The sequence below is a fragment of the Seriola aureovittata genome, chromosome 18 (genome assembly GCF_021018895.1).
Source record: "Seriola aureovittata isolate HTS-2021-v1 ecotype China chromosome 18, ASM2101889v1, whole genome shotgun sequence".
NCBI lineage: Eukaryota > Metazoa > Chordata > Actinopteri > Carangiformes > Carangidae > Seriola > Seriola aureovittata.
In genome coordinates this window covers 17,885,002-17,909,127 of record NC_079381.1, presented here as the reverse complement: position 1 = coordinate 17,909,127, position 24,126 = coordinate 17,885,002, and the positions used below count along the sequence as shown (strand labels likewise).

Genomic DNA, 24,126 nt, shown 5'->3' with positions numbered 1-24,126 from the left:
CATACAAAGTAAAGTTAGCATCTCATTGCCAACGGGGACAAGTGCAAACGATACTGTGTAATTTAATATAGCTAAATGGTGAGTTTTGATATTGTTACAGAGATTAGCACTAACCTTGGCTCTTCCTGTTAAGAGTGATTATCGAGCGGACAGGATTGGATGATTTGACCTATCCACAATCTGTTAGACAAATCACCTCTGGGAAATTTACTGAACTGGAAAGGAGCCTGTTGATGCTGGTGTATCATCACAGAGGAAGTTGAATTCTAGCAGGTTAAACTCTGTGTGTTATCTAATTATTTTTATTGTGGCTATGTGGGCAGATGATCTCTTTTTTTTCCATTTTCAGTTACTTGTGTAGCAGTTGTTTCATCAACCATATTTTTTTCATTATCATAGTGATGATAATGGGAATTAATTACATAAGATACTTTTATATCTCTGTTTATAATATATTACTACAAATTTAAGATCTTAACAACATGAGACTTCTACTTTTACTATTATTCTCCAAATAATTTGTGCTACTTATTTCAACTGTGCAGCTATAAACACCAACAAACGTGGAGTAGCTTGGATTCCTTGAAAAATTACACATCATTTTTCACAGCACTTATACTAATAACACTAATAACTCTAATCTACTACTACGACTCTTATAGTATTAATTAAACCTATTGACAAGTCGAAATGTCTGCTTTAAAAATGTCAATACTAGAATTCATGAGCTCATCTGTAAATACAATAAATGTCTACAAATGGGACAAACTCAGGCAACCCAATGTGTTTAACCTTCATTACTAATCTGTTTACTGGATATTAAAGCTGCATGCAGTGATATTTTTGGCCACTTAGAGGCAGCAGAAGAATCTGTAAACACAATGACATATTATTGCCTTAAGAAGTCGTTATGATGAATGTCAGGGTATGTGTTAGGAAACAGTTGCTTACTGGTATTTACACATCCAGCAGTTGTGTTGATTTGTTGAGGTATTTTTGATAACCAATTTCCATCAGCGCTAACCATGGTGAAATGTTTCCTGTGTTCTGCCAGCTGAGCACTTCTAATGTGATAATGTATAAAGCGACTGAACAGTAGACAGTGAGGTGGATAATCAATGTGTGTGAGCCCATGCGTCATTTCCTGTGAATCTTCTGTGCTTGCATTGGCAATCTGAATTCAATGCAGGATTAGGTTATAACTGTAAGTCCAATATTCAAGCTCCTTCTAGCTATGGTTTGGTCTCCACCGGCTCCAGAGGGAAATATCTGGCTCTTAGCTGCTAAAATGTTCCACTATGTTCATCCCCTAGTTGGTAACTTTATAACTTGATGCTGAGCAGGTAGGAGTGGGTTTATAACAAGGTTTATAAGAATGAGCTAGTGGGCTGGAAAACCAAAACAGTGGGCTGAAAGAAGCTATAGGATGCTTCAAAGCTGCGGGGAACTGCAGAGCTGGCTGATTATTATCTGTTGGTTTCTTTACTATGAGCATGTCTTTTCACACCACACCTAGTCAAAATAAAAATATTGGTTAGTGTCGCTTAAATTTTTCTGCTTCTTTTTGTTTTATTGGACAACTCTAATAAATATTAATACAACAGGCAGTGAGTCCAAAGACTTAACAGTTTATTTTTCTTTCTATTTGAAATGGTACAGCACATATAAAATTTAAAAAATTAACTAAAAGTCAGTTAGATTTGGAGGTTTCGTATTCTACAGAATAACACACATAAAACAAAGAAGATGCACATGAAACAAAACAGGGAAATGTGTTTTAACACAAATAAATAGTTGACAGTCAGAGCTCAACCTACACCTACAGCATTCTCACTGGGCATAACAACAGGTCCTCAATAATGATAATGACTAATATTTACTCTCATTAAATATAACTCATGTTTACCTTGGAATGATGAACGTCCACTGGACCATGATGTTTTTTTGTGCATTTACTTTTGGTACTGCTTCAGTGCTGGTTGTATGTAGCTGTATGAGTAGTAAAATAGCAATCCTGGCTCAGTCTGTTACTGCAGGGGGTCCACATATATATATAAATTATCTATCATCCATGCAGACTGTACGCATGTTTCCCAAGCATATAATGCATGTTAGATATCATGGCTCTAGTCTATATCAAGGTCAGAGTCCTCATCACTCACAGTGGTCTGTATGATGGCTCCATTGCGAACCGTCTTCGGGACAACGGGGGGCTTGTCAGGCAGCAGGCCGTACTCCTGCAGCAGGGCCTCCAGGTCTACAGCAAAGAAATCTTCCCCGAGTTGGTCTGTGAGCCGTACAAAGTTGCCGATCAGGTCTCCTCCTTTGTAAACGAGCAGAGCAGGCAGAGCACTGTCTCTGAACAGTGCGCTGGTGCTGATGGCCGAGCTGCGTACGCTGCAGAACTTGACTAGCGGGTACTCCTGAGCCAGACACAGCAGGCTGCCACTCATGGCCTCACAGCCAGGGACCTCCGGCTCGTAGATGTGGATCATGACCAGTGTGCTTTTATCCTCCTTGTCTAAAGCCTCCAGGAAGTCCTCTCCGCTGTTAAGCTCATAGACCTGCGCAAAGCGTTTACCACGGCAGAGCTGACGCCGCATCTCTTCAATGCGCTGCATACGGTAATGCTGGAGGAAGTCTTCATCATCCTCCTCTTCCTGGAGCATGTTGTACTCCTGCATGGTCATCTGTGGAGTAGACAAAGAGGAAAACACATACAGTTAGTTAGGCATAGTTCGGAATAGTTCGGCATTTTGTGAAAAATTCTTAATTGCTTTTTTGCCCAGAGGTTTACAGAGATTACAAGATTGATACAACTCTTCTGTCTACACAGTAAATATGAATCTATAACCAGTAGCTGGTTAGTTTAACTTGGCACAAAGACTAGAAATGGGTGAAAACAACAAGCCTCCTTCTGTCCAAAGATGACAAGTAAACATGTAGTATATTGTATGTTTAAGTTGTACAAAATCTGAGATATAAAATCCACAATTCACCATTTTTCAAGAGGGTAATGTGCCAAAGTATTTTCCGGGAGCTGGTCCAGGCAATCAGTTGAGATCCCACAAAGTTACTACTCCCAGCAAAATAATGGTCTGATGCATATATAAAAGTGTTTTTCCACAATGTCAAACATTTCCTTTAAAATTTATCCATGCTGGTCTAACTCCATGACAAGAATAAACCTAAATAAATTTCTCAGGACATTTGAAATGTGTCAAATAGTTGGCAGGTGCTAACTTTACTAATCCATAATTAGACAATGTCATGAAATAGAGAAGGCGCAGGGATTCCACTGTGTTAATCTGGTTGTCTATAATTAATATCTTGCCCTTATTCAGCCTTTTTCCATTAGCATATGTGGCACAGTTTCAAGAGAGTCTCCAATGCACTGCTGGGTCGGTGTGAGGAAGAAGAAATTTAAGCTAAGGGATGTTTCCACAAGCATTTCGTTCCTATGTGTGTATTTTGTCCCCATCTTACTTACTTTGCCTTGAATTTTTTCCTGCAGCTCTTTTTGTTTCTCTTTGTCTTTTTCCAGGTCTAAGTCAGAGCGGCAGGTCATCGACAGCTTCTTGATCAGTCTTTCCATTTCTTTCTTCTGCTCTTGTTTCTGCTCCACCTCCAGCTGCTTGTATTTCCTCCAGTCATTGATAACACCCTTTGGTCCTGAGAAGGAACAGCCAGTGTCACTGTCATCATAGTAATGACTGTAAATATGTACTATGCTTTAAATAAATAATATATCCATATAAATGATAAATGGATAATCAGTTAAAGTGGGAAACTAGTAATGAATCAGTGATGGAAAATGTCTAAAAAATTATCAGTGTCATTTAAGACATTTTTACACCTCTGATACAATAGTGTGTTACTAAAAACTCTTACAAGTCAATTAGTTTATTAGCCGAGCAAATTAAAATTGTTTTGCAACCATTTTGATAATTGATTAATTGGTTAAGTCCTTATTCAAAATAAAACAAATTTGTGTTAGATACCTGTGTTGACAGCACTTCCATCAGCACTGTAGTCTATCTCAGGCTCATTGACGTTAGCGTCTCGGATGGTCTTGTTCTCCCCATCCTCATCCTCATTGTCGCTGCCCTCATCCTCACTGCTGCTGTAGTAGTACTGCAGCTTCTCTCCCAGTATCTTGTCATCCAGAGTCGTCATGACAACGGCTCACCTGAGTGAAGAAGTTACTAATGAGTTAAACGGGACACCGATGCAACTCAATAATCCAAATTGTACGAACACAGCTAAGCATAATGTTTTTATATAAGAGCAAACTACTGATGGGCAAATATATAAAGAATTTAAGGACATCAATTTGGGTTCTGGAAAGTTATGATGGGTTTTTTCCTAAACCAGGTTAATCGATAAGCTTGCAGTGATTGCAGCCTAAAAAAAAATCTATTTTGCAGGGGCATGGCAGCTGAAAGCAAGACAAAGCTGCCATTTGCCTTATTAACAATGTTGCTGCAGCCTCACAGATAAAACCTCCACAGATTAACAACACTTTTATCACATAATAGTCTGAGTGAGCACATCAATCAATGAAGCGTAATAATCCAGACTGACAGCCACCCAACCTGTCAAAGAGCTTATCTCAAAAATAGGACATCTACACAATACATAGCTTTCACTTAAGTGTGTCAATTTATAAAACTTGAGCTTAAAAGGCCTTTAATGATGCACTGAGCGGTATGTGCACAGATGGAGAGACCAGGAGGCGGACACCCTCTCAAAATCCCTCTCACTTTGACAGTGGTCAGGTACCAAAATAGAAGATAATATTATGCCACACTACTGCGTACAGCTCTTTTGTTTGATTTGGCTACCATCCGGTGACAATGAATACAAATATATCTCCACTGACTTTGAATATAATGTCTTCAACACATGTAAACAACAGCAGAAGAGAGGGCCCACATCCTTATAAGAATCCCTGCTGATGCGCCAGCTAAGTCAACTAGTTATTATCATTAGCAAACTGTTAACTGTAAGAGTTATTTCCTCAAGTACCTTAACACTATTGGAGAGAGGATGGAGACAATCCAATTAGCTTGTTTATTAAGTAGGACACGGGTCGAACCAGTAGACTTTAACTGCGTTTGTGAAAGTGAGCTAAATTAGCGTTAGCTAAATGAGCTAGCTGTTCTTCCGCTGACTAGTAAACATTATCTTGCCCTAAACCAAGCGTTACCGGACAGACCGTCATATATAACTCGATCCCTATGTTAAACACTACTACAACGACATACAAAACATCAATTGCTCATGAATATTTGGTTTCCATCTTACCTTGAGTCTATGGCCTGCTAATGTAAGTAAAATGTCACCAACTAACACCGCTCACGCTAATCCGCTAGCTTTAGCTGCCGCAAGCCACTCCCACGGACTATGCTGCCTTCACGGTTCACAGTTGTGTCGTATATATTAGATATTGGCGCAAAGGCAACCGACATTTTGCTCAAAGTTGCAATTCAGGCTATATTCATGATGTGGATATACTGGATGCCGTGTCACTTATTAGTGTAGATTAATTTATAATATTTTCTTTAACTTTACGAACACAGATATCGACCCAAATATGCACATTTTTGCATTTTTTTACTCTGTGTCTGCACATCTGCCATTTAAGACATGAAAATTGCTATTTTGCTATTGCTATTTTTGTTACTAGAAAACACCAGTCTGAGCAGGCACATGAGTGAAATTTCATAATTTTCTGTCTAGCCTTTTTGTTTCCACTGTCTCTTTAATGATCATCCTGGGAAAAACTTTAATTTGGGGCACCCCACCTCTTTGGAGCTGGCTCAGGTCTGCAAAGGCACATGGAAGATGCTGGAAGTGTTATTATGCAGTTCAATACTTCATCACTAGAGGGCGATATGGCTATGAAATGGGACACATACCACTACGACTACCAGTGCTACTGCAACCACTGCTTATGTGTTTTTTCTGGCGGTTTCCTGACAGAAATACACACAGATGTAACCAGAGTTTACCTAAAATCAAATGTTCTAAGTTATAAGGAAAACATTGCTTCAGTTTTATGTGTCTTTAAACCCTGCTGTGTATACCGTTTACTGAAGAAAAAACCCCTTGAGTATGCCTTCTGCTGCCATCAGGGTTCAATCACAAGCCAAAAAAAACACTGGATTGATGACAAACAGTGGGTGAGAAATGGAAGAAGGAATAGAAACTCATGAGACAGTGGTTCAGAACAATGGATTGTAAAAACAAAGATTTTATTCACTGCCAATCTAAATAAATGGTCAATAACGCACTCTGTGTCTATAGTTTTATTTCAATGAATGGTAATATTACATTGCAAGAAAATATTTAAAATAAACCTACAGACAGTACATTCTGTACCTTTATTACTGTACAGTGACAGTGTTGGTATTTCAGTCCTCAGCCATTAAGCGTTTAACAAAAATCATATTTTTATGTCCTCACTGATGTGTTTGTGTGAGACTAACTGAGCAAGTTAAAGAAGAGGCATGTTTGATTTAATACTTAGCTCTGTCCCATGTGATTCTCTAGTGCTGTTCAAACAAGCATTACTGTATTCTCCTCTCAAACATCTTCAACACTTGTTTGTTTTTTAGCAGCAGCCTCTTTTATCTTCATATATGCTCTCAAACCATAAACCTCTGGTGCCTGGAAAGGGTCATAGCTCATCAGATCGTTCTTTACTGCCACTTTTGCCTGTCTGTGATTGCTCCTCTGTTGGTATTCTAAACGCCACAAGAGGACATGTCCTGGTGTTCAGACAGACCAGTCTCTTTAGTGTGGCAGAATTCACTATGTCAAAGCCGACTTTGCCTCCAAAGGTGCTAGGCTTCCAGTAATCTGGAGAACATATAGGATTTCCCAGGAGGCCTTTAAGAGAGAAGGGGGCACCCATCTCCACCATGCTCTCTCCAAATATGGTCCCCTGTCGTGTCCGTTCCAACATCAAGCCAGGATAAAATTCAAGAGCATCAATGTCTTCGTAGAATTCTTCAAGCACACTGGCTATCTCCTCATTATCTGCAAAGGGTAATCACAAGTTTGCAGAGTTAATGAACAATCTCACATTAGCAGCATGGCCCTACAGATGGCAGCGTTGATCAGTCAGGTTGTGTCTTTTTTTACTTAATTATTTTAACATCTATTGGACAGATTGCCATGTAATTTAGTTCAAATGAGACCTGATGATCATAAGTATCACCAAGTGGTTGGCATTTGTAGTTTGGAGCAACTTTCCTGACTTTCCTTTCCTAACTTTCCTGTGCCAGAACTACATGATGCAAACCAACATTAATGTAAATACAGATGTTGTACATACAGTGCAGTGCATGTCAAGCAATGCAGACTGTATCATCAACTGAGGAACTTGGCTAAAACTTTACTTTACTTTACTTCGCTTCACAGGATAGCAATGGAAAAAAATTGCTATAGCAATATAGCAAAATGCCTAGAAATCAAGCGGATGCCATTTATTCCAAGAATGTATGTTCAGCTGCTCTCATGGACTTGCAAAAGCCATAAATCAAGGGTTGCACTTCGTGCTGTGTGGTCTGCACACAGAACTGATTTTCTTACCAGCGAATTGTCTGAATGATGTGTACGGCTTAAGGTTGAAACGCTTCCTGTACTCGTTAAAGGGCTGCATGCGGAGTTGGCGGGACTCCTTTATGGCTCCCACAGCCACTCTGGTCACCACAGCATTGATGTTATAGCCCCCACCAATCTGTAGGACAGAGGTTTGACAACATGAAACATAACGCCATTCAAAATACTGTATAATATGAATAGGGATTTTAAAATCTGTGAGATGTTCATTTTATTCAAATGAACCAGTATGAAGTTTTTACTTAATAAAGATTACTTTGTTTAATCAAAATGCCAGGGCCAAATGATGGTAAGTACAGTTATATAATGAATGCAGCCCCACTGTATTATGTTTCTTGTTCACAATTATATCTAAAGAATTTCTTATTTAATCATCATAAAGTAATTCATTAAACAGAGAAAGATATTCTCTGTTTTTTAATTTCCATTCAGTGAAAAGCAGCTCATGTTGACATGCTTTGATTTGTACAAAGGCTGCAAAAAACCAATATCATAATGTTCTGTTTCTGTTCAGCTTATAAAACATTCAGCCCAACAACAGTCTCCACCAGCCTCAGTTAATCACACAACAATACCCTAAGTTGTCAACTTGTAGTCATGCCAAGTATTAGCAGGATGTATATATATATATATCCACCATAACAGGAAGACTAAATATGAATGCCAAAAAACCACTAACACAGCTTTATGAAAGACTACTGCAGGTTCTATTACTTTGTTATAGTGATAGGAAGTTACAAACAATTGTACACTAAAATAGAATGAATCTCTTTTTGCATATTTATTATATTACATCATGATGTTAGTTAGTATGTCTGTGGTTTGTTACCTGGCCAGCAACTTGCCGAGAGAAAGCATCCACCAGCTTCTCAATGCCGTAGTGTGTGAGAACAGAAGTGTTAAAGAGGAACTGTGTGTATGACAGCTCATCTCCGTTAATGAAGAAGGTGTCAGGCATCAAGGGGTGCCAGTGGTAGAGTTGGCTGAACTCCAGAGCGATACGATTCCCATACTGGAAGTGGGAGTTAAACAGCAGGGTGGGATCAAACTTCAACTGCAGCAGGTATCCACTGAGGTGCTGAACGTACTCTTCTATCACGATTTTTATCGTCTCACCTGAGAGGAATACGCAGGGACACAGAGAGAGAGGGCAGGGAGATTATAATTAAACACGCCAACCTCAGACTGAGTCACAACTGGACAGGTTCAAACTCAAGCTGACTCTAACAAAACCCATGAGCTTATGTGGAAGTCTGCAGAGGTCTTATTAAAAATGTCAAGTACACCAGCACTAGGCAAACAAAATAAAAAAGGCAAAATAATGGATGCGATAAAAGAATAGACCGACATTTTTGGGAAATGCTTTGCTTTCTTGATAAGTTAGGCGAGAAAATTCGGTCTGCTCCAGACAACAAAATAAGGATGGAAAACGGTGAAATTGCTACTCTGGCTCCATCCAAAGATGACAACATCCACTAAACAGCGCATCTAAGGCTCACTCGTGAACATGCCATATCTTGTTTGTTTAACCTGTACAAAAACCCAAGCATAGAAACAATTTGCGGTTTTACAGTGTGTTATGTGCCAGTCTTTCTTGGCTGACTGCAGTGACTTCCTGGAAACTTGACGTCACTTTGAGGCTGGTAAGTAACCAGCAGAGTCCAGAAACTTTCTGTGGCTAACCACAAAATAGCCCAGCATAAACAGCCCATTAAGCACACTTAAATGAGATATAACATGTTAATTGGTGAGCTTTAGAGGTGCTGGTGGGCAGATTTTGTTACCTTTGGACAGACCCAGGCTATCTGTTTCCCTGTTACCAGTCTTTATGCTAAGCTAAGCTATCCAGCTAATGGCAGTAGCTTCATATGTTCCATACACACATGTGAGTGGAATTAATCTTCTCATCTAACTCTCAACAAGAAAACTGATAAATCTATTTCCCAAAATGTCAAATTATTCTTTTGAAAGTGCACCCAGCTCACCAATGATGATGAGGCGTGCGGTCTGGAAAAGCTGTTCGTCATCCCAGGTGGGATGCTCTGCTTTCAGGATGTCACAGATTCGGTTATGCTCTCTCAGCCACAGTGTGGCGTACATCCCCAAACCGGGAAGAAGTCCATATACTTCCTGACCAATAGCCATCTGACCCTCAGGGGGGATTCCAGGGGGGTAGCTCATCTTAACGGGGGCATCAGCTACAGAGGGAGGGTAGATCTCGCCGTCAATTAACTGATGGGAAAAAAATAGCAAATCACAAGATCAGCAAACAAGTCACTGCAAAATCTTATCTTTCCTAACCCTTTCCACGTTATCTGACACTATATTCCTGCTGCAACGTGTCATTTCAAAATGTTTGTTCAGCAGACAGATGCTGCTAAGAATGATAAACAAGGCAGTAACAGATTGCTTTTTTGATCAATGATAACTACAAATTCACTCTGCCCTTTTAATGGAAACTACACCCAAAACTGTAGGAAAACCACATGTTTAAATTTTGTTCCGATCTTGACCAACATGTTGTGGACATGTTTTCTCTAGTCACAGTTTCAACTCTCTCACCTGATACTTAAGTTTTCCGTCTTCGTGAAGCCTGAGGTGGAGCTGACGTTCCAAGTTGTCTCCATAAATGTGTCCTGCATCCACCTGTATGTGTCACACATGACAGAAAATAAGTGAGAGGATGAGAGCAAATAAATATACCAACTTTCTATTTTTGAATCACTAAAAAGTCACATTAAAAGCATAAATACAAACAAAGATTAGAGCCAAATTCTGTTGGGCTTCACTCCACCAAAACTGATTATTTTACATGTAAATTATAGTATAAGGTCGCAACTAAGACTTTAGTCTTATTGTCTTATTTGGGTGAGTAAACGTGGAGGTGACTCCTCAGTCTTTGTTCTGTTAGTCCAACACTGTCTAGATACTTAGATCTTCAAGGAAAAGTGACATTTATTTTGATTAGGGGTTATTTTTTATTATTATTATTAAATGTACAAAAGCTCTAAATGGACTAACCCCATGCGCTAGAGCCTTAGTGAAGCCCAGACCCATGCGATTGTAGGTCTTGAAGAACTGGTGGGTGAAGTGCTGTGCAAAGAAGGCGAACATGAGGTTGGAGCCCTGAGGGTCGGGTCTGAACGTTCTTCTCTTCAGCAGCCTCTCAACCAGCAGCTCAGGGTCAGGCAGCCCACCTTTTCCTGAACGGAAACACCACAATGTCACATGCAGGACAGGAAACAGATATACCGAGCCTGTAGTCATAATACTGAAAAAGTTAATCTGTGAAAACAGCACTGATACAGTTGTGAACCATTCAAGGTCATTAATCTGCATGCATGTCACTGTGGTGAGAGGTTTAGTTTCACTGATAAAACATCGGGCAAAAGATATCCTCAGAATTTGATATTATTGATGCTGTAAGACAATATTGAAATAATCGATTTGTGGGAAGTAACTTAGTACATTTACTCAGGTACTATACTTACTGTAAATACAGTTTTACAACATTTATATTCCATTTTATGCTACTTTATAGTTCCCCACATTTTAGTAGGAAGCGTTTTACCTTTACATTACTACATTGATGTGACAGGTACAGCACACATTTACAGTTAAAATTTTCATACAAAATACAAGATAAGCTTATAAAATACTAGATTGTATTTAACATTGTTATACATTAAACTACCCAATAGTATAACAAGCAGTTAAAATACCCTTTACCTTGAGCAGGTAAAACATTACATTTCTGACTACATGGGAATGCATGGGTGAAAATTATACTTCATTGCAACACATAACAATAATAATAATAATAATAATAACAACAACAACAACAACAACAATAATAATAATAATAATAATAATAATAACACACCCACTGGAATTATCTTAGTACATGCCACCACTGTTGTTCAATACTCACATGCACATTTCAATTGCTATCGAAAAAGCACTGAGGTTCATATCACTCTTATAAATGGGGAATATCACTCAACACATAGAGGTCTATATTTTGACTTGTATAAATTGACTTTTTTGCCACCTGAGGGCAGAGCAACAAGTTATTCGGTTACCTATCACACATCCAGCAGATATGGAACAACACCAGCAATCATTCGTAGTTCTATTTTTCTTTTATTCTCCAACCACTGCAGAGGGAATTATCTGGCTCTTCAGCTGCTAAATACTCCGCTATGTTCAGCAGCAAGACTTTGTCTGTCTGCTATTTGGTGCTGAGCAGATAGCAGTGGGTTTATAAGAGCTTTTAGGCTGAAAAACATTGCAACTGTAAACAGGGCAGATGAGAGCTCTGAAAATAGAGGTGTGGGCCATAAAACCAAAACAATGAGCTGAAAGACACAAAAATTGATCCACAGAGCCGAGGGAAAGTGCAGAGTTGGGTGCTAATAGTCTGTTGATTTGTCCGTACGAGTGACACCATCAGCCATGCCTGATACAGAAATATTGATTATTGCAGCTTTAAGCTTGGTATAAATGAGTGGCTAACCTTTGACTCCCAGAGGTGTAGGGCAATCATCTGGCACCGGGGGCAGAATCCGAGTGTAGTAGCTCAGATTATAGTAGGATTCCCAGCTGAGGTAGCTGTACTTTGAGTTGTAGGTTGGAGGGCTGGGTATTAAGTTGGACCTTACTGTTCATACAAAAAGAAAAAATAGGGTTATCAGAATACGTGAATGAGTGACATCCGTGAATGAATTTCTTAAATTGAACTGCTGACTCCAGACCTGTTAGAACCAGCCGCATGAGAACGTCCCGCAGGAAGGTGTGGTTGATGATGTCCCAGAGCCAGTGGAAATGAGTGAGAATGTAATGTACTACATCTGGGCTTGGCTTGAAGAACTGCCGCGTTCTGGTCCAAAACTCAGCTGTGATGAAAAAACAAACTTTTGTTACTGGAAATCAGGAGCGTCTGGGAATTGAAAGTGGAAATTCACTCAGTATAACATAGTCATGATTATGTCATCATAATCATTCAACAGGACACTCAGCAAGTCTGGGCTTGGTTTTATAGCCTGGCTACAGACCTCTGAATAGCCACCCACATCTCAAAATTGTTCAGCAATTTATTGAATGAATGAAACAAAACGGCAATTCAGCGGGTGGATTACAGTGTAGTGAAGCTGCACAAATTGCATCCGCAGTGTGTGGGGAACAGGGGGCTAATAGGAGCTTAGCATTTCACTTCTGCCCAGGGATCCCTTAACCTGGCCATGTCAGGAGGGGAGTACATTCCACTTGAGCCGTGATGATCAGTCATTTAATTGATTGGTCAACCAATTGTAAATTAATTGGCAACTATGGCAACTAGAGGAAAAGAACGGATAGAAATAGACGCAAAACAAGTGTCAACATAGGTGTTGCTTTCCAGACGGCTCTTAGCAAGTAAAGAAAGAAAGTTTGATACTGACTGGAAGATAAACAGCTGTTAATGCTAATGTTGGCTATTCAGCAACTCTTTAACACATGGTGGGCATTTTATTTGTTGTTTCATGTAGTTTTTCATCCAACATATTTAAATTTGAATACAAGGAAAGTAAACAATTATATTTGCAAAAATATCAAACTATTCCTTTAAAAGAAATGTTAAACGTACTAAGGATGTTTTGTTGATTCTATCAGTGTAAAATAATGGAGCTACGTGTATCTGGCTATTCTATCTTGCGTAAGAGGTATTCGTTTATGTTAGGCTGTCACTCGATCCCATTTTCCCTTATCCTGTTTGACTTATCTTTTCCTTCCTTCTGCTCCCACTCTGCCTTTTCTTTCTCTGCACAATCAAAGCAATGGTTAATTGTTATTTATGCCTAGTGAGTGTGACGTAACTACATAGCTTTCAGCCAAATACATCACATCTGATTAGGGACTACAGTATGTGAGGGGTCCTTGTTAATGAGAAGTAGACCAGCTGAATTAGTAGGTGCTTCAGTGAAGCGATCAGCAGAAGCAGTTCTTATCCAGCTGGTCTTTTTCTTGGCAAATGCTCCTGTTTCTCCAAGTTTTTCCAAATATTTGGGTCTAGACAAGAAATCCTAACTCTGTAAGCCAGGCTGTGTTACACTATTTCCTGATTTAACAACAACAAAATGAAAGTCTTTCACCAGCCAACCATCCGACCCCTTCCATGTTATGTACAAAGGAGTAACAGAATATTTCAAATTCCCAAAAAGCGGAGTAATAAAAGAGAATATGAGGGCTGGTCTCATGAGGATAAGTGGACTCACGGATGGTGCAGTTTTCTCCGTAGTAGCCGGTGCGAGTGCAGTCACACTCATACTTGTCTTCACCATACCTTACACACACACCCCAATGCTGACAGGGGAGATAACAGCATGGGTTCACTGTGGAAAACAAGAAGAAGAACTCATATCAATACACAGAAATGTATACAAAAACTCTGGCAGGCAGATTTCATATAGATATGACATTTTAAGAAACCCAGAGCAACTACTATCTTAACTGCCTTAAAATATGACGCATACAAAAACATCTGTGTCGGATTGGATTACCACCTCTGCATTTCTCAGACTAAGCCCTCAGGACCTGCTTTTATTTTTTTTAAAAAGATTTAAAAAAAACAACCATCTGCCAGTGATGTAATTCCATTTCAATTCCGGCTCCTTGTGTAGTTCTTGTTTTTCAGGAGTTTTGTAGAAAATGTTGTCAGCACATTGAAAAAAGATCATTGCCGCTGTAGTACAAATGTTGACAGTTGAAAAAAATAATTTTATCTTAGTTGGAAACAGGTAAAACGAGCTCAGCTCATTCACATTTCTGAAAACACTTACTTTTACAAGGTCATTATTTCTTCATGTTTCCTAACAATTTCTCAAAAACTGGCATGGAACGAACTGTGGGATCTGGTACTACCAGCGGAGACTGCAGGAAGCTACTGTGTCTGGCCACATAACCACCCCTTAAACTAGCAAAGTAAACAAATTACATATAATTGGTTAATTATTGGGCTTTAGACGTGCTGGAAGGTGTATTGTATTACCTGTTTCCTTCTGTTTCCAGACTTTGTGCTGAGCTAAGCTGAGTTTATATTTAAAGGACAGACATGGGAGTGGTATCGTTCTTCTCATCTAACTCTCTGCCAGAAAGCATATAAGCCTATTTACCGTAACTATTCCCCTAGAAACATAAGATTTTAGGATTCACTCTTTAAGATGGATTCTGTGTTTAAAACTGACATTTAAAACCGCAAACATAGCAATACGACCTTTGTCATGGGTGTATGACTGTGTTATGGTTATGTCTTGTATATGTATCGTAAACGTCTTTACAAATCAAACAAATCAGTGTGGGGGGGACAACGATTTTTGCCATTCAAGTCAGCCACATGAAAAGCCCCTTTGTTCTTTCACAAAAGAACATGATACAACAAGCAAAATTTACACATGTTGAGAAATTAGAGCCTCTTAAATTACTGCATGATGGTTGATAAGTGTGTTTGCAGCTTACATTCCTTCACTCTTTGATTTATGCAGAGATAAATTAAAGCGTTGACACGCAGATTATGTGAACAATGAGATAAACTATGAAACATGCAGGTAAAAGGCAAGTTCCTCTGATGAACTTTCAGCAGCTCACTCAAGAAAAACCCCCACGTGATCACTATCTGATCAAATAGGTCAGAAAAAGTTCAAACGTGACACATTAAAGGGGGAAATTGACCTTGCGTGCGCCCATTGTATTACAGGTACATGGAAATGAATCACTGCCTGTGAGTCAATAGTTTATAGAAGTTTGTCTCCTGTGATTCAATTAGTTTCAAAAGCCTGGAATTCACGTCATACGTCATCCCATGTGGGCCTTCAGTGGAATAACCCTCTCACTCCTTAATCAAAATTCTTTGCACACATGAAAAGCAGAGGACAGATGCAAAAGAATGAGGCAGTGAAACTTGTTCTTCAAAAGGTGTGAAGTGATAACGCTGGCCCGAGGGCAGGATGGTATATTGTGTATATGAGGGGTGTGAGGGAAGTGGGGGGGGGTTTGTAGCCACACAGGTCAGGCTGCATGTCTCCACAGGTCAGGCAGGAAAAGTCTATTAGGGGGCTTAACTATAAGAAAATACATGCATCCACTTTGGCAAATCTTGCAGAGGTGGGTCTTGAAATCACGTCTTCATCAAGCTCCGTTTATTAAACAAATAAAATGATCTTACCTCTCTTTCACTTTGAATTAAGTACAAAACAAGATGGTATGTGTTGAAATCTGTTATTATCTGTCAAACATTACATCTTTTTTGCAGTGCCACGTCTAGTTAATGAAGTCATGTAATTGTCCCAGGATCAGGCCTGTAAGGACCTGTCTTTGTTATCAGGGTTACAAGAATGTTTAGTGGCCATTGTACTTGGAGGAAGACCTGATAAAACTATGGGAGAATGAAAACACAGGCATGCTCACACATGGATTTAATGCCTCCTGAACATATACTTCCTGCCTGAGATCTGGCCGCACGAAATGTTCAGGCTAGCAGACAATTTATATTACAATGGAGGCATAACAGTGTGGCCAAACCCACTGACCTCTCACCTACCTGTGTTGGAGGTAACCTCATCACCCAGGCATGCAGGCTCCCACACCAGCAATAGAAGAGCCCAAACTGACCCTAGGACAGAGGCTTCAGCAAAAGTTTGAAATCAATTTGTGTTCAGGGGCAGAGAGGTAAAACACAAAGCAGGCACACAAGCAACAGACAGTCATACTCACATTTCATTACAGCAGCTTCGTTCAGGAGAATTTCATTCCAACTCATAAAACTGAAGAAAAGTGCAGTAATCCAGACTTTGGCTGGTCCAGAGTTGTAGGGAGGAGATCCAGTTGTTAACAGACAGACAGTGAGAGTGACAGAGCGGCAGGACGAGCAGCCTGGTGGGTTAACTCTTGTCTGTGAGTGCTGCAGCTCTGTCGCACTGCGCCTTTACCTGCCTTCAGAATGGAGATGCAAAGTGGGGTGGTGACTTCAGTCTTTAGGGTGCAGGTCTCTGGCTCTTCATCGCCTCCTGCTGGTACAAAGTGGTAAAAGGTTGAATGCTGTATACTATTGAATTTCTGCCTTTATATTTCCTCCCCTCACACTAAGCCAGGGGAATTAGATAGTTTTGACAAGATGTATCATTTTTGGAGGGTCAGGGGATGATAGTGTGGGTTTTCCACGATTTTCTCTGGGTCTATATCATACAAAATACCATTCATTATACAATTAATGTTGGCTGAATTCCATCCGGCTGCGGCAGTTTGAGGGTCCTGCTCTTGTTGACCCTGGCTCACTGTCTGTTGTGGTTGACGGGGGACAGTTTAACATGACAGAACAATTACAGTCCAGCTAATGTTTGTGGACCAAACGATGGGCCGACCGTCACCATAGCTACAAACCTTTGCCTTTCCTTAACCACTTCATCGTTGCTTCATTTTCACAGATCATCACATGCCGGCTGCGAGAGCCGTCACACGACTCTCTGCTTGTTTCCTTGGCCAGAATGATGTTTGCTTGAGCAGTATCACTCCACAAACGACACTCAGTTTATAGAGTAGGAAAACATCATCAGCACAGGTCACAAGGCCAAAGTAGAGGAGGTCTGTCAGGACTGCATGGATGTAATGGATGACATCAACTCCAACCCTGGAGCTTAAGAAACCTATGAAAGTTATATTATGTACTTGAATAATGTAATGTAAAGTTTTTTTTCACAAATACTTGCTGGTCACTGAGAGTTTTGCTTTGGAAATAGTGTAATTTTGAATTTTATTTAAGTTATTTGTACATTTTCATTGCCATAATACGGTTCTACAACGACTTAAGTTACGGTGGGCACACACACAATGTAAGGAAATGATGTCCGATTACTATTTCATTATTTTCCCTTTAACATGAACAAAGAGTATCTTCATATATCAAGACATGACAAACCCAGTGTGCAAGTATGCACTAAACCTACAACTGCAGACAAAAAATGTACATACTTAAAGCTTAAACTCAAAGATTTTGATTTATATTATTTCTATAAAAGCAACATCCATAGCAACCATATCAACAGTACAGAAAATAAACAGAGAAGCTGTGGTGGCGCTGGCAGAAGCACATGTAAAAGCCAACATATCACCTTCACAGAGGTGGAGAGTATTTTGGCAGCACGGAGGAGAAACCCTGAAGCGGTACCAAGAGGTATGTTGGGAAATGCTGCTGTAAGAAACCCTGCAGGCTTATCTGTGATTGAAGTCATACTCCTCCACCTCATAGTGAGGTTGCGAAACATGTTAGACTCACCAGATCATCCAACAAAAGTAAACAGTTTCACTGGATGACATTGTAGAGCGTCACCAGGAACGAGAGAAAACCCTTGAAGGCATAATTTGCCAGTTCAGTGAGTCTTATGACACATTTTGTTTTCCCATCAACCAGCACACTTATTTTAAATGTTGCCTGAAATCAAAAGTCTTGGATAAATGTTTGAGGTCACTGCACTGCAGGGAAATTAATGCTCATCTCACTGATTTCAGCTTGAATCTTTGGTGCACCTGAGAAAATAAAGCTAAGCATCTCTTTTTTCGATATGTAGTTAATCTGCAAAATTCCCACTCCTAAACATTTCCACCGCCTGTCAATGCTGGTTTTCTTCAATGTGGTGGTCTACTCCGACATTTCCCAGCTTCGACCATAAAATTTGAACTTTTAACTCATTTGTAAACTGACTTCCCTACACTCATCATCTAAGAAATTTCAGTATTGTTTGGCCCCTTCTAAATATTTACACTTGTTTTGTTTTGATGACATGGAAACTGCTGCTCTGCCTTTAAGGCTGCAGATTGAAATTTATCTTTCAGCTGCCCTTTTACTAAGTGAGGTAGGAAGGGGTGCCTGTCTGTTGCAGGGCCCCTCTTCAGTCCTGTATCTTGGATGCAAATGCTGTTCTGTCTCCAAAGAACTGTTTGCCCAATACACTGGTATTTAGACAATCTTGTACTCTGAACTGTATTCACCACTTAAGGACTTTAAGGTGTTATTGCTTCCTCATTAGTCAGAGGCAAAGTACTGAATTAGCAAATATGTGGCATATTTAATGTAAAACGATCAAATAAATTAAATGTTCATTAGATGCACTTGTATTGATGCTCGTGTGATATCAGTGAGACACTGCTTGAAACTTCCTACGTCATTCTCATGAAGATTGAAAGATTTCTTCTACAGAAAGGTTAAGTTTTAGTAGTGTGTTTTTAGTGTGAAATATATGATAGGTCAGACTTCCACGGTGGGTGATTGTAAGAAGACCTCCAACATTAATACAAAGGCTCATGTTTCTGAAAACACCTTTTATTTCATCTGTGTTCTTAGTTTTGACACAACATTATAAACTTGAGATTTGCACAAATGAACCAAGTGGGAATGAAGTCTTACACCATGTGTATATTAAATCTGTTGATGACACCAATCATGACCTCTGTCTTTGGCCATCACTGGCTAGACAATGAGGCTAAAAGATCAAGAGACAAGACTGAAACTTGTTTAACATCACATTTATTTAACCAAAAATGTGTCTTTTAGGATGAGCTGGAGGCGGCCACTGCAGCACGTCTGGGTTTGGGAGTGGTGCCTTCCCGGAAACCATTCCTGAAAAATACGTAAGGGAGAGTGGAAAAAAAAGAAAAAAGGATTGAAGCAGAATCATTGGGTAATTAGCGTTATCTCAAGGTTAATCTGATGAAAAAGTATGTATGTTATTCCACATTTAGACAGGTTTATCAACAAATGTGCTAAAAGCTTTACTTTATCCCACTGTGTACCATCTGCTGCAAGCTGGTTATCCAACTAGCAAGGTAAATGACTAAGGTTACTACAGTTGTTGAAAGCTGATGATTAATTCTTAACAGTAAATATTTCTCCTGAAGTTTGGACAGGAGGATTTACAGGAAATCTGTGGCATCTTGGCACAAATAACACTGATGTTGACCAATACTGTTTTTTTGGGTAAACAAACAGATGCTGGCATTTCTGTTGAGACGTGTTGAGACACAGAAGTATCCCAGTTAAGCACTAAAGCAGGCACGCCTGATGTCAGCACCTTGGAACCATCACTGTTGACTGAAATAAAGGCATTTTCATTTCAAATTACACCTGTGATGAACATGTCTGAAAATCCGCCCTGAAAGTTGTTTGCGCAATTACATAGAGATTGACCTGGCTTTTTCATTGTAGCACTACCGTGTGTTGTATGTTTCAGGCCACTAACACCCAGACTTTTAGTCCTATTTAAAACAAACTGAACTGCTATATGGGTGAGTTTTTGCTGGTCATTTACCTTTATTCATTCTGTACAATGGCATAACAGCTATAATATGTATTCCAATTTGAATGCCAATATAAGTAAGTAATAAAATTTAGTAGATTAAACAGGCATTTTGCTGACAGGAACTCAAAGCCCTGCTTCAGCTACCATCTGGGCCTGTGTTGCCAGGTTGGACCAACCAAAAATAAAAAGCCAAATCAGTGCCTGCAACCTGCCACATCTCCCTGACTATTTAGTTTTTATACTATTTAGAGTTATAAAATAAGTGTTAGCTGTTACATCAGCACTCATGTGAACAGTTGTAAGATTTTACAAGTCTCATCACAGCTGTAACAATATTAATTGGAATAGGAACAAAGTTTTAACTGTGTAGTGACAAAGTGAGACGTCATTAGGTTTTGACAGTCAGTTTATCATTATTGCATGTGGAGCTGATTCCACCGAACTTGACGCCAAATTAACGCAAACCATTTTTCCTGTACAATTTAATAAAAAGTCTGGCAATTCCCGTGTCCCAATTTAATGTCACTGCTCTCGTCTTACAATGCTTACCTCAGAGAAAATTCTGATATCATTTTAGTTCATTTGTTCAGACATTTTTTTTTTCACCATCATTGGTAAGCAGCAGTGACTTATAACAAGTCAGACGAGTTAGTAGCAGAATAACAATATTGTATTGGCAAAAGCACAAACTGCATTTCTCTGCCAATACTGTTATATTTTGTTAAGCCTGGAAATTTTGATTATGACACATACCAGACTCTTAGTCACTGCTGGGCTTAAAGGACTTTGAATATGGACATTAACTTTCTATTTACCCTGCTTTCTGATTATTCTGGTGATCTAATGAAATTTTGTCCTAAATGATGAAAAATAATAAAAATGCCTACTTGCATTGTGGATAGGCCATATTACCACAGTTTTGAGTGTACAGCCTCACGTTTATTGTCTCCCAGTAGTTCAGTAATGACATTTTTCTTGTTTTTGTAAATACATGCTTAAAATTGTTGGATAGTTTCCCCCAAACCACGGTTTTCATGATGTAATGTCAAGAACAACAATGAGGATCATATGTTAATACAATCCCACATTTCTTATTTACATTTCACATCATGACTAGTTTCAAGTAAGATGCAGGGATCTTGCTTGTATTCCCAGCTTGGAAAATGTTAACACAACTAAACAGATCCAATGTTTGTAGATCCAGTTGATACATCAAAACAATTTCCTACAAATCAGGTTTTACTAGTGTTTATCATGTCTTAACATTTATAGGAGTGTTTTCAAGCAAACAAGTTTTCGCTGTGGCCCTTGAATGAGTTCATCAAGTTGGTAATTCAAAGTATTTGCATCAAGATGACATTTCACTATTTGTATTACTGATGCCAAGGCAATAAAAAAAAAAAAAACAGCCTTTCTGGCAGAGTCCACTAACCCTGAACTGAAGTACAGACGGCAAGCTGATTTTTATAGCCGCATTAGCACTGAACTGGCAGCACAGCTAATTTAGCGGAGCCTATTCCATCAAAACATCATACCTGAATCTGCGGTAGACAACCTTCAGGTGTCTCAGACGGCCGGTCCCAGTGGTGTTCCTCCTCTTGGCCTTAGCGCTCCAGTTGTCTAAAAAACAAAAACACCTGTATGCATCAAGGCAGCCTGGCTATTCACATCACTGCAGAGCTGGATTAATACATCTCATGGTCATACTGCTCAAGGTATTTAACATTTCCTAATCTGAACCCAGATAATTGACAATGAATGGATGGATTAAGCAATTTCTTATACACCCATCCAACTGTCATTACTAACAACAGAGAGTAAGAGAATATTTAAGACTTTTGTAAATCAAATATTCTTTAATACCTAGTAATGCCTGTTTTTTTTCCTCAAACTTTAAGACCTGCAAATGCTCTGCAAGCTCAATGTGTTTATGCATCATTTAAAGAAAATTGTAGCTATACCAAGCAATTCTCATGCATGTTTACTTTCCAATTTTACGTTCAACACAATCGCATGCAATGTTTTCATTGAAAAGACAGTGCCTTATCAAAAGACATCGGTAAGTGACTTACACTTTCTCTTGCGCTTCTCAGGGTAGCCACACTTGCCGCAGGTGGACTTCTGCAGGTGATAGGCCTTGGACCCACAGCGACGGCACAGGGTGTGCGTCTTGTTCCGGCGTTTACCGAAAGATGATGTCCCCTTCGTCTGAATAAAGATAAGACACTACAGCTCAGGAACAATTCCCTTAAAAAAAGAAAACTTCAGTACAAGTTAAAGCTCTGATGGTCTTGTCTCAGTTAGGAAGAATGAATCATAGAAAGTCATTTGTTCAGACATTTGTGTTTGAAGACATCACTGACAAGACTCGGGCTCAGGTGGCAGCAATAACCACTTGATGCTGGTTGTGAGGAATACAATACTGAATACTATTGCCTCAGTGTTAACAAAACTGTTGAATTGAATTTCAGTTCATGACCACCACAGTAAGACTATCCAGCAATATGGCTGAGGACTTCTGTATGTAATTTAAAGAAAAGTACAAGTTGTACACAACAGCAGGTCTTTGCCAGGTTTGAAACTGGAATAAAACCAAACATTGTTGCCATACATTCAAGTTTCTTGATGAGAAGATTATTTTATTCATTACAATTTTTAACTGGGAATATAATGCCAAATAGCTGTATCTTAACTTTTTGTGATACACACATTTTAAACCAGACAAGTAGCGGGATTGCAGTTCAATCTAGCATACTGTCATATTGAGCAATGAATGACTGGATAGCAGATCTGGTACTGGACACAGAAAAGATATTTCAGAAAGAATTAAGTTTGTCTTGTTCAGTCTTTATCATTGTATTAGCACTAACCACGACATGTGGACATATTTCTCATAACCTGTCTGTGTTTATCTTCCCATGTTGTAGGCCTATGTATTTGTAATGTGTGTATGTGAGTATAAGCGGTGTGGATTAACAGTAATTGAGGGTACTTGTAATTGTTGATGTGGGATATAGTTGCAAATAAATTTTAAGAATAGTTTCCCTGTGTCCACACTGACTTATAGGAGACACATGAAGTAACTAGCCGGGTATGCTAGCCGCTATGGAGAAGCTAGTTAGCCATTTTATAGCAGACCACTACCTTTACAAAGTGAACCACTCAAATTCAACTTTAATCAATTAACGGCTACAACAAAAACTGTTTAAACTAGTATTAACGTTATCCGGTTTTCTCCCGGGTGAATTAAACCTTATCTGTACACTGAGCCTCAGTGCTAACTTCAGCAAATAACCGCTGAACGGAAGCAACAGAATCAATGTTAATGTTTATTAAAATGAAACTTCAGCGCAAAAATACTTCATCCGAACGGTAACAATGTTAATCCGACAACGAAACACCCTTAGTTCACGTTAGATATACGCCACATTTAACAGATGTTTGCAGATTTCTGTCTGACAGCGTTGCATCTTACCATTTTCGTCCGGTGGCTAAGGGAAAAGAGGCCGGAAGAGGGGCTGGCGCTGCATCAAATTACATCCGTGCGGCTTCCGGTGTAACACAGAAATGTGACCCTCTTTAATTTGTTTCCCCTGCGAATGCCTGTATGTAGGCCCATTTGACGTTTTTAAAAGTTCGCCTTCATTTGCACAGAAAGTGTTTTATCTATACTATTTTTATTATGACAGAATACAGAGCATGCACCACCAAACTGTATTAAATATAGGCTATTATATGGCATTTTAATGATACAAAGTTGTTTATTAGAAGTAAAAAAATACAAATTACCAAATTAAAATATTTTTTGGGTCCCCACCACACATTGCATGAAAAATATAAAGTTTTAATTGAAATGTTGAACATAATTATAGATTTACAATCCATCTTAAATATATTTTTAAAAAGGTGTTTGCAGCTGAGAGAAAAGCTGTTGGGATGAGGGCCAGGACATGGTGCTGGCGGACTGCCCCAATCATTTTAGGAGCAAGTTACTGGCCCAACTGAAGTTCGATTGACATTTAAGTGTAAAATGGTGTGTGAAACCAAAAATCTTGTTGATAGTCACCTTAAACAGGTTTTATTAATTTTGGGGCCCTGTCTTTGTGACTGATCTGTGTGTCAAAATCTAGACTTTTGCTGGTGGCATTGTGCTTATATCATGGGGCTTTTGGGC

General features: G+C 39.2%; 2 protein-coding genes and 2 non-coding genes across 4 annotated transcripts; all 4 read right to left on the bottom strand.

Annotated features, from left to right (window-relative positions):
• Nucleotides 1-1,607: 1,607 nt before the first annotated feature.
• pdcl (phosducin-like) lies at nt 1,608-16,601 on the bottom strand. Its single transcript, XM_056404117.1, has 14 exons — nt 16,375-16,601; nt 16,202-16,285; nt 13,881-13,997; nt 12,384-12,524; nt 12,146-12,289; nt 10,651-10,832; nt 10,192-10,275; nt 9,615-9,861; nt 8,459-8,745; nt 7,600-7,747; nt 6,690-7,044; nt 4,002-4,186; nt 3,491-3,672; nt 1,608-2,690 (listed from the first exon to the last, which is right to left on the bottom strand). The coding sequence occupies exons 1-14, from the start codon at nt 16,418-16,420 to the stop codon at nt 2,127-2,129; spliced, it is 2,766 nt and encodes a 921-aa protein (XP_056260092.1). The 5' UTR covers nt 16,421-16,601; the 3' UTR covers nt 1,608-2,126.
• A 2,562-nt stretch (nt 16,602-19,163) lies between these two features.
• Nucleotides 19,164-23,532, bottom strand: rpl37 (ribosomal protein L37). The gene is made up of 4 exons (XM_056403340.1): nt 23,428-23,532; nt 22,025-22,160; nt 21,488-21,572; nt 19,164-19,273 (listed from the first exon to the last, which is right to left on the bottom strand). Exons 1-4 carry the CDS (start codon nt 23,428-23,430, stop codon nt 19,204-19,206), a joined length of 294 nt encoding a protein of 97 aa, XP_056259315.1. The 5' UTR covers nt 23,431-23,532; the 3' UTR covers nt 19,164-19,203.
• LOC130187059 (small nucleolar RNA SNORD72) lies at nt 20,495-20,573 on the bottom strand. Its single transcript, XR_008830387.1, has one exon. It is a non-coding gene; the product is annotated as a small nucleolar RNA SNORD72 (small nucleolar RNA).
• LOC130187060 (small nucleolar RNA SNORD72) lies at nt 22,241-22,320 on the bottom strand. Its single transcript, XR_008830388.1, has one exon. It is a non-coding gene; the product is annotated as a small nucleolar RNA SNORD72 (small nucleolar RNA).
• Nucleotides 23,533-24,126: the final 594 nt, after the last annotated feature.

Excerpts from the sequence above, each read along its gene's own strand:
- pdcl (XM_056404117.1), bottom strand. The coding sequence starts at position 16,420 with ATGAGTTGGAATGAAATTCTCCTGAACGAAGCTGCTGTAATGAAAT. Across the intron at positions 10,833-12,145 it reads TACACCTCTGGGAGTCAAAG|GAAAAGGTGGGCTGCCTGAC; the intron begins GTTAGCCACTCA and ends GTTTCCGTTCAG. Across the intron at positions 8,746-9,614 it reads CGCACGCCTCATCATCATTG|GTGAGACGATAAAAATCGTG; the intron begins GTGAGCTGGGTG and ends TATTCCTCTCAG.
- rpl37 (XM_056403340.1), bottom strand. Across the intron at positions 21,573-22,024 it reads TGAGAAGCGCAAGAGAAAGT|ACAACTGGAGCGCTAAGGCC; the intron begins GTAAGTCACTTA and ends TTTGTTTTTTAG. Across the intron at positions 19,274-21,487 it reads GTTGTCTACCGCAGATTCAG|GAATGGTTTCCGGGAAGGCA; the intron begins GTATGATGTTTT and ends CGTATTTTTCAG.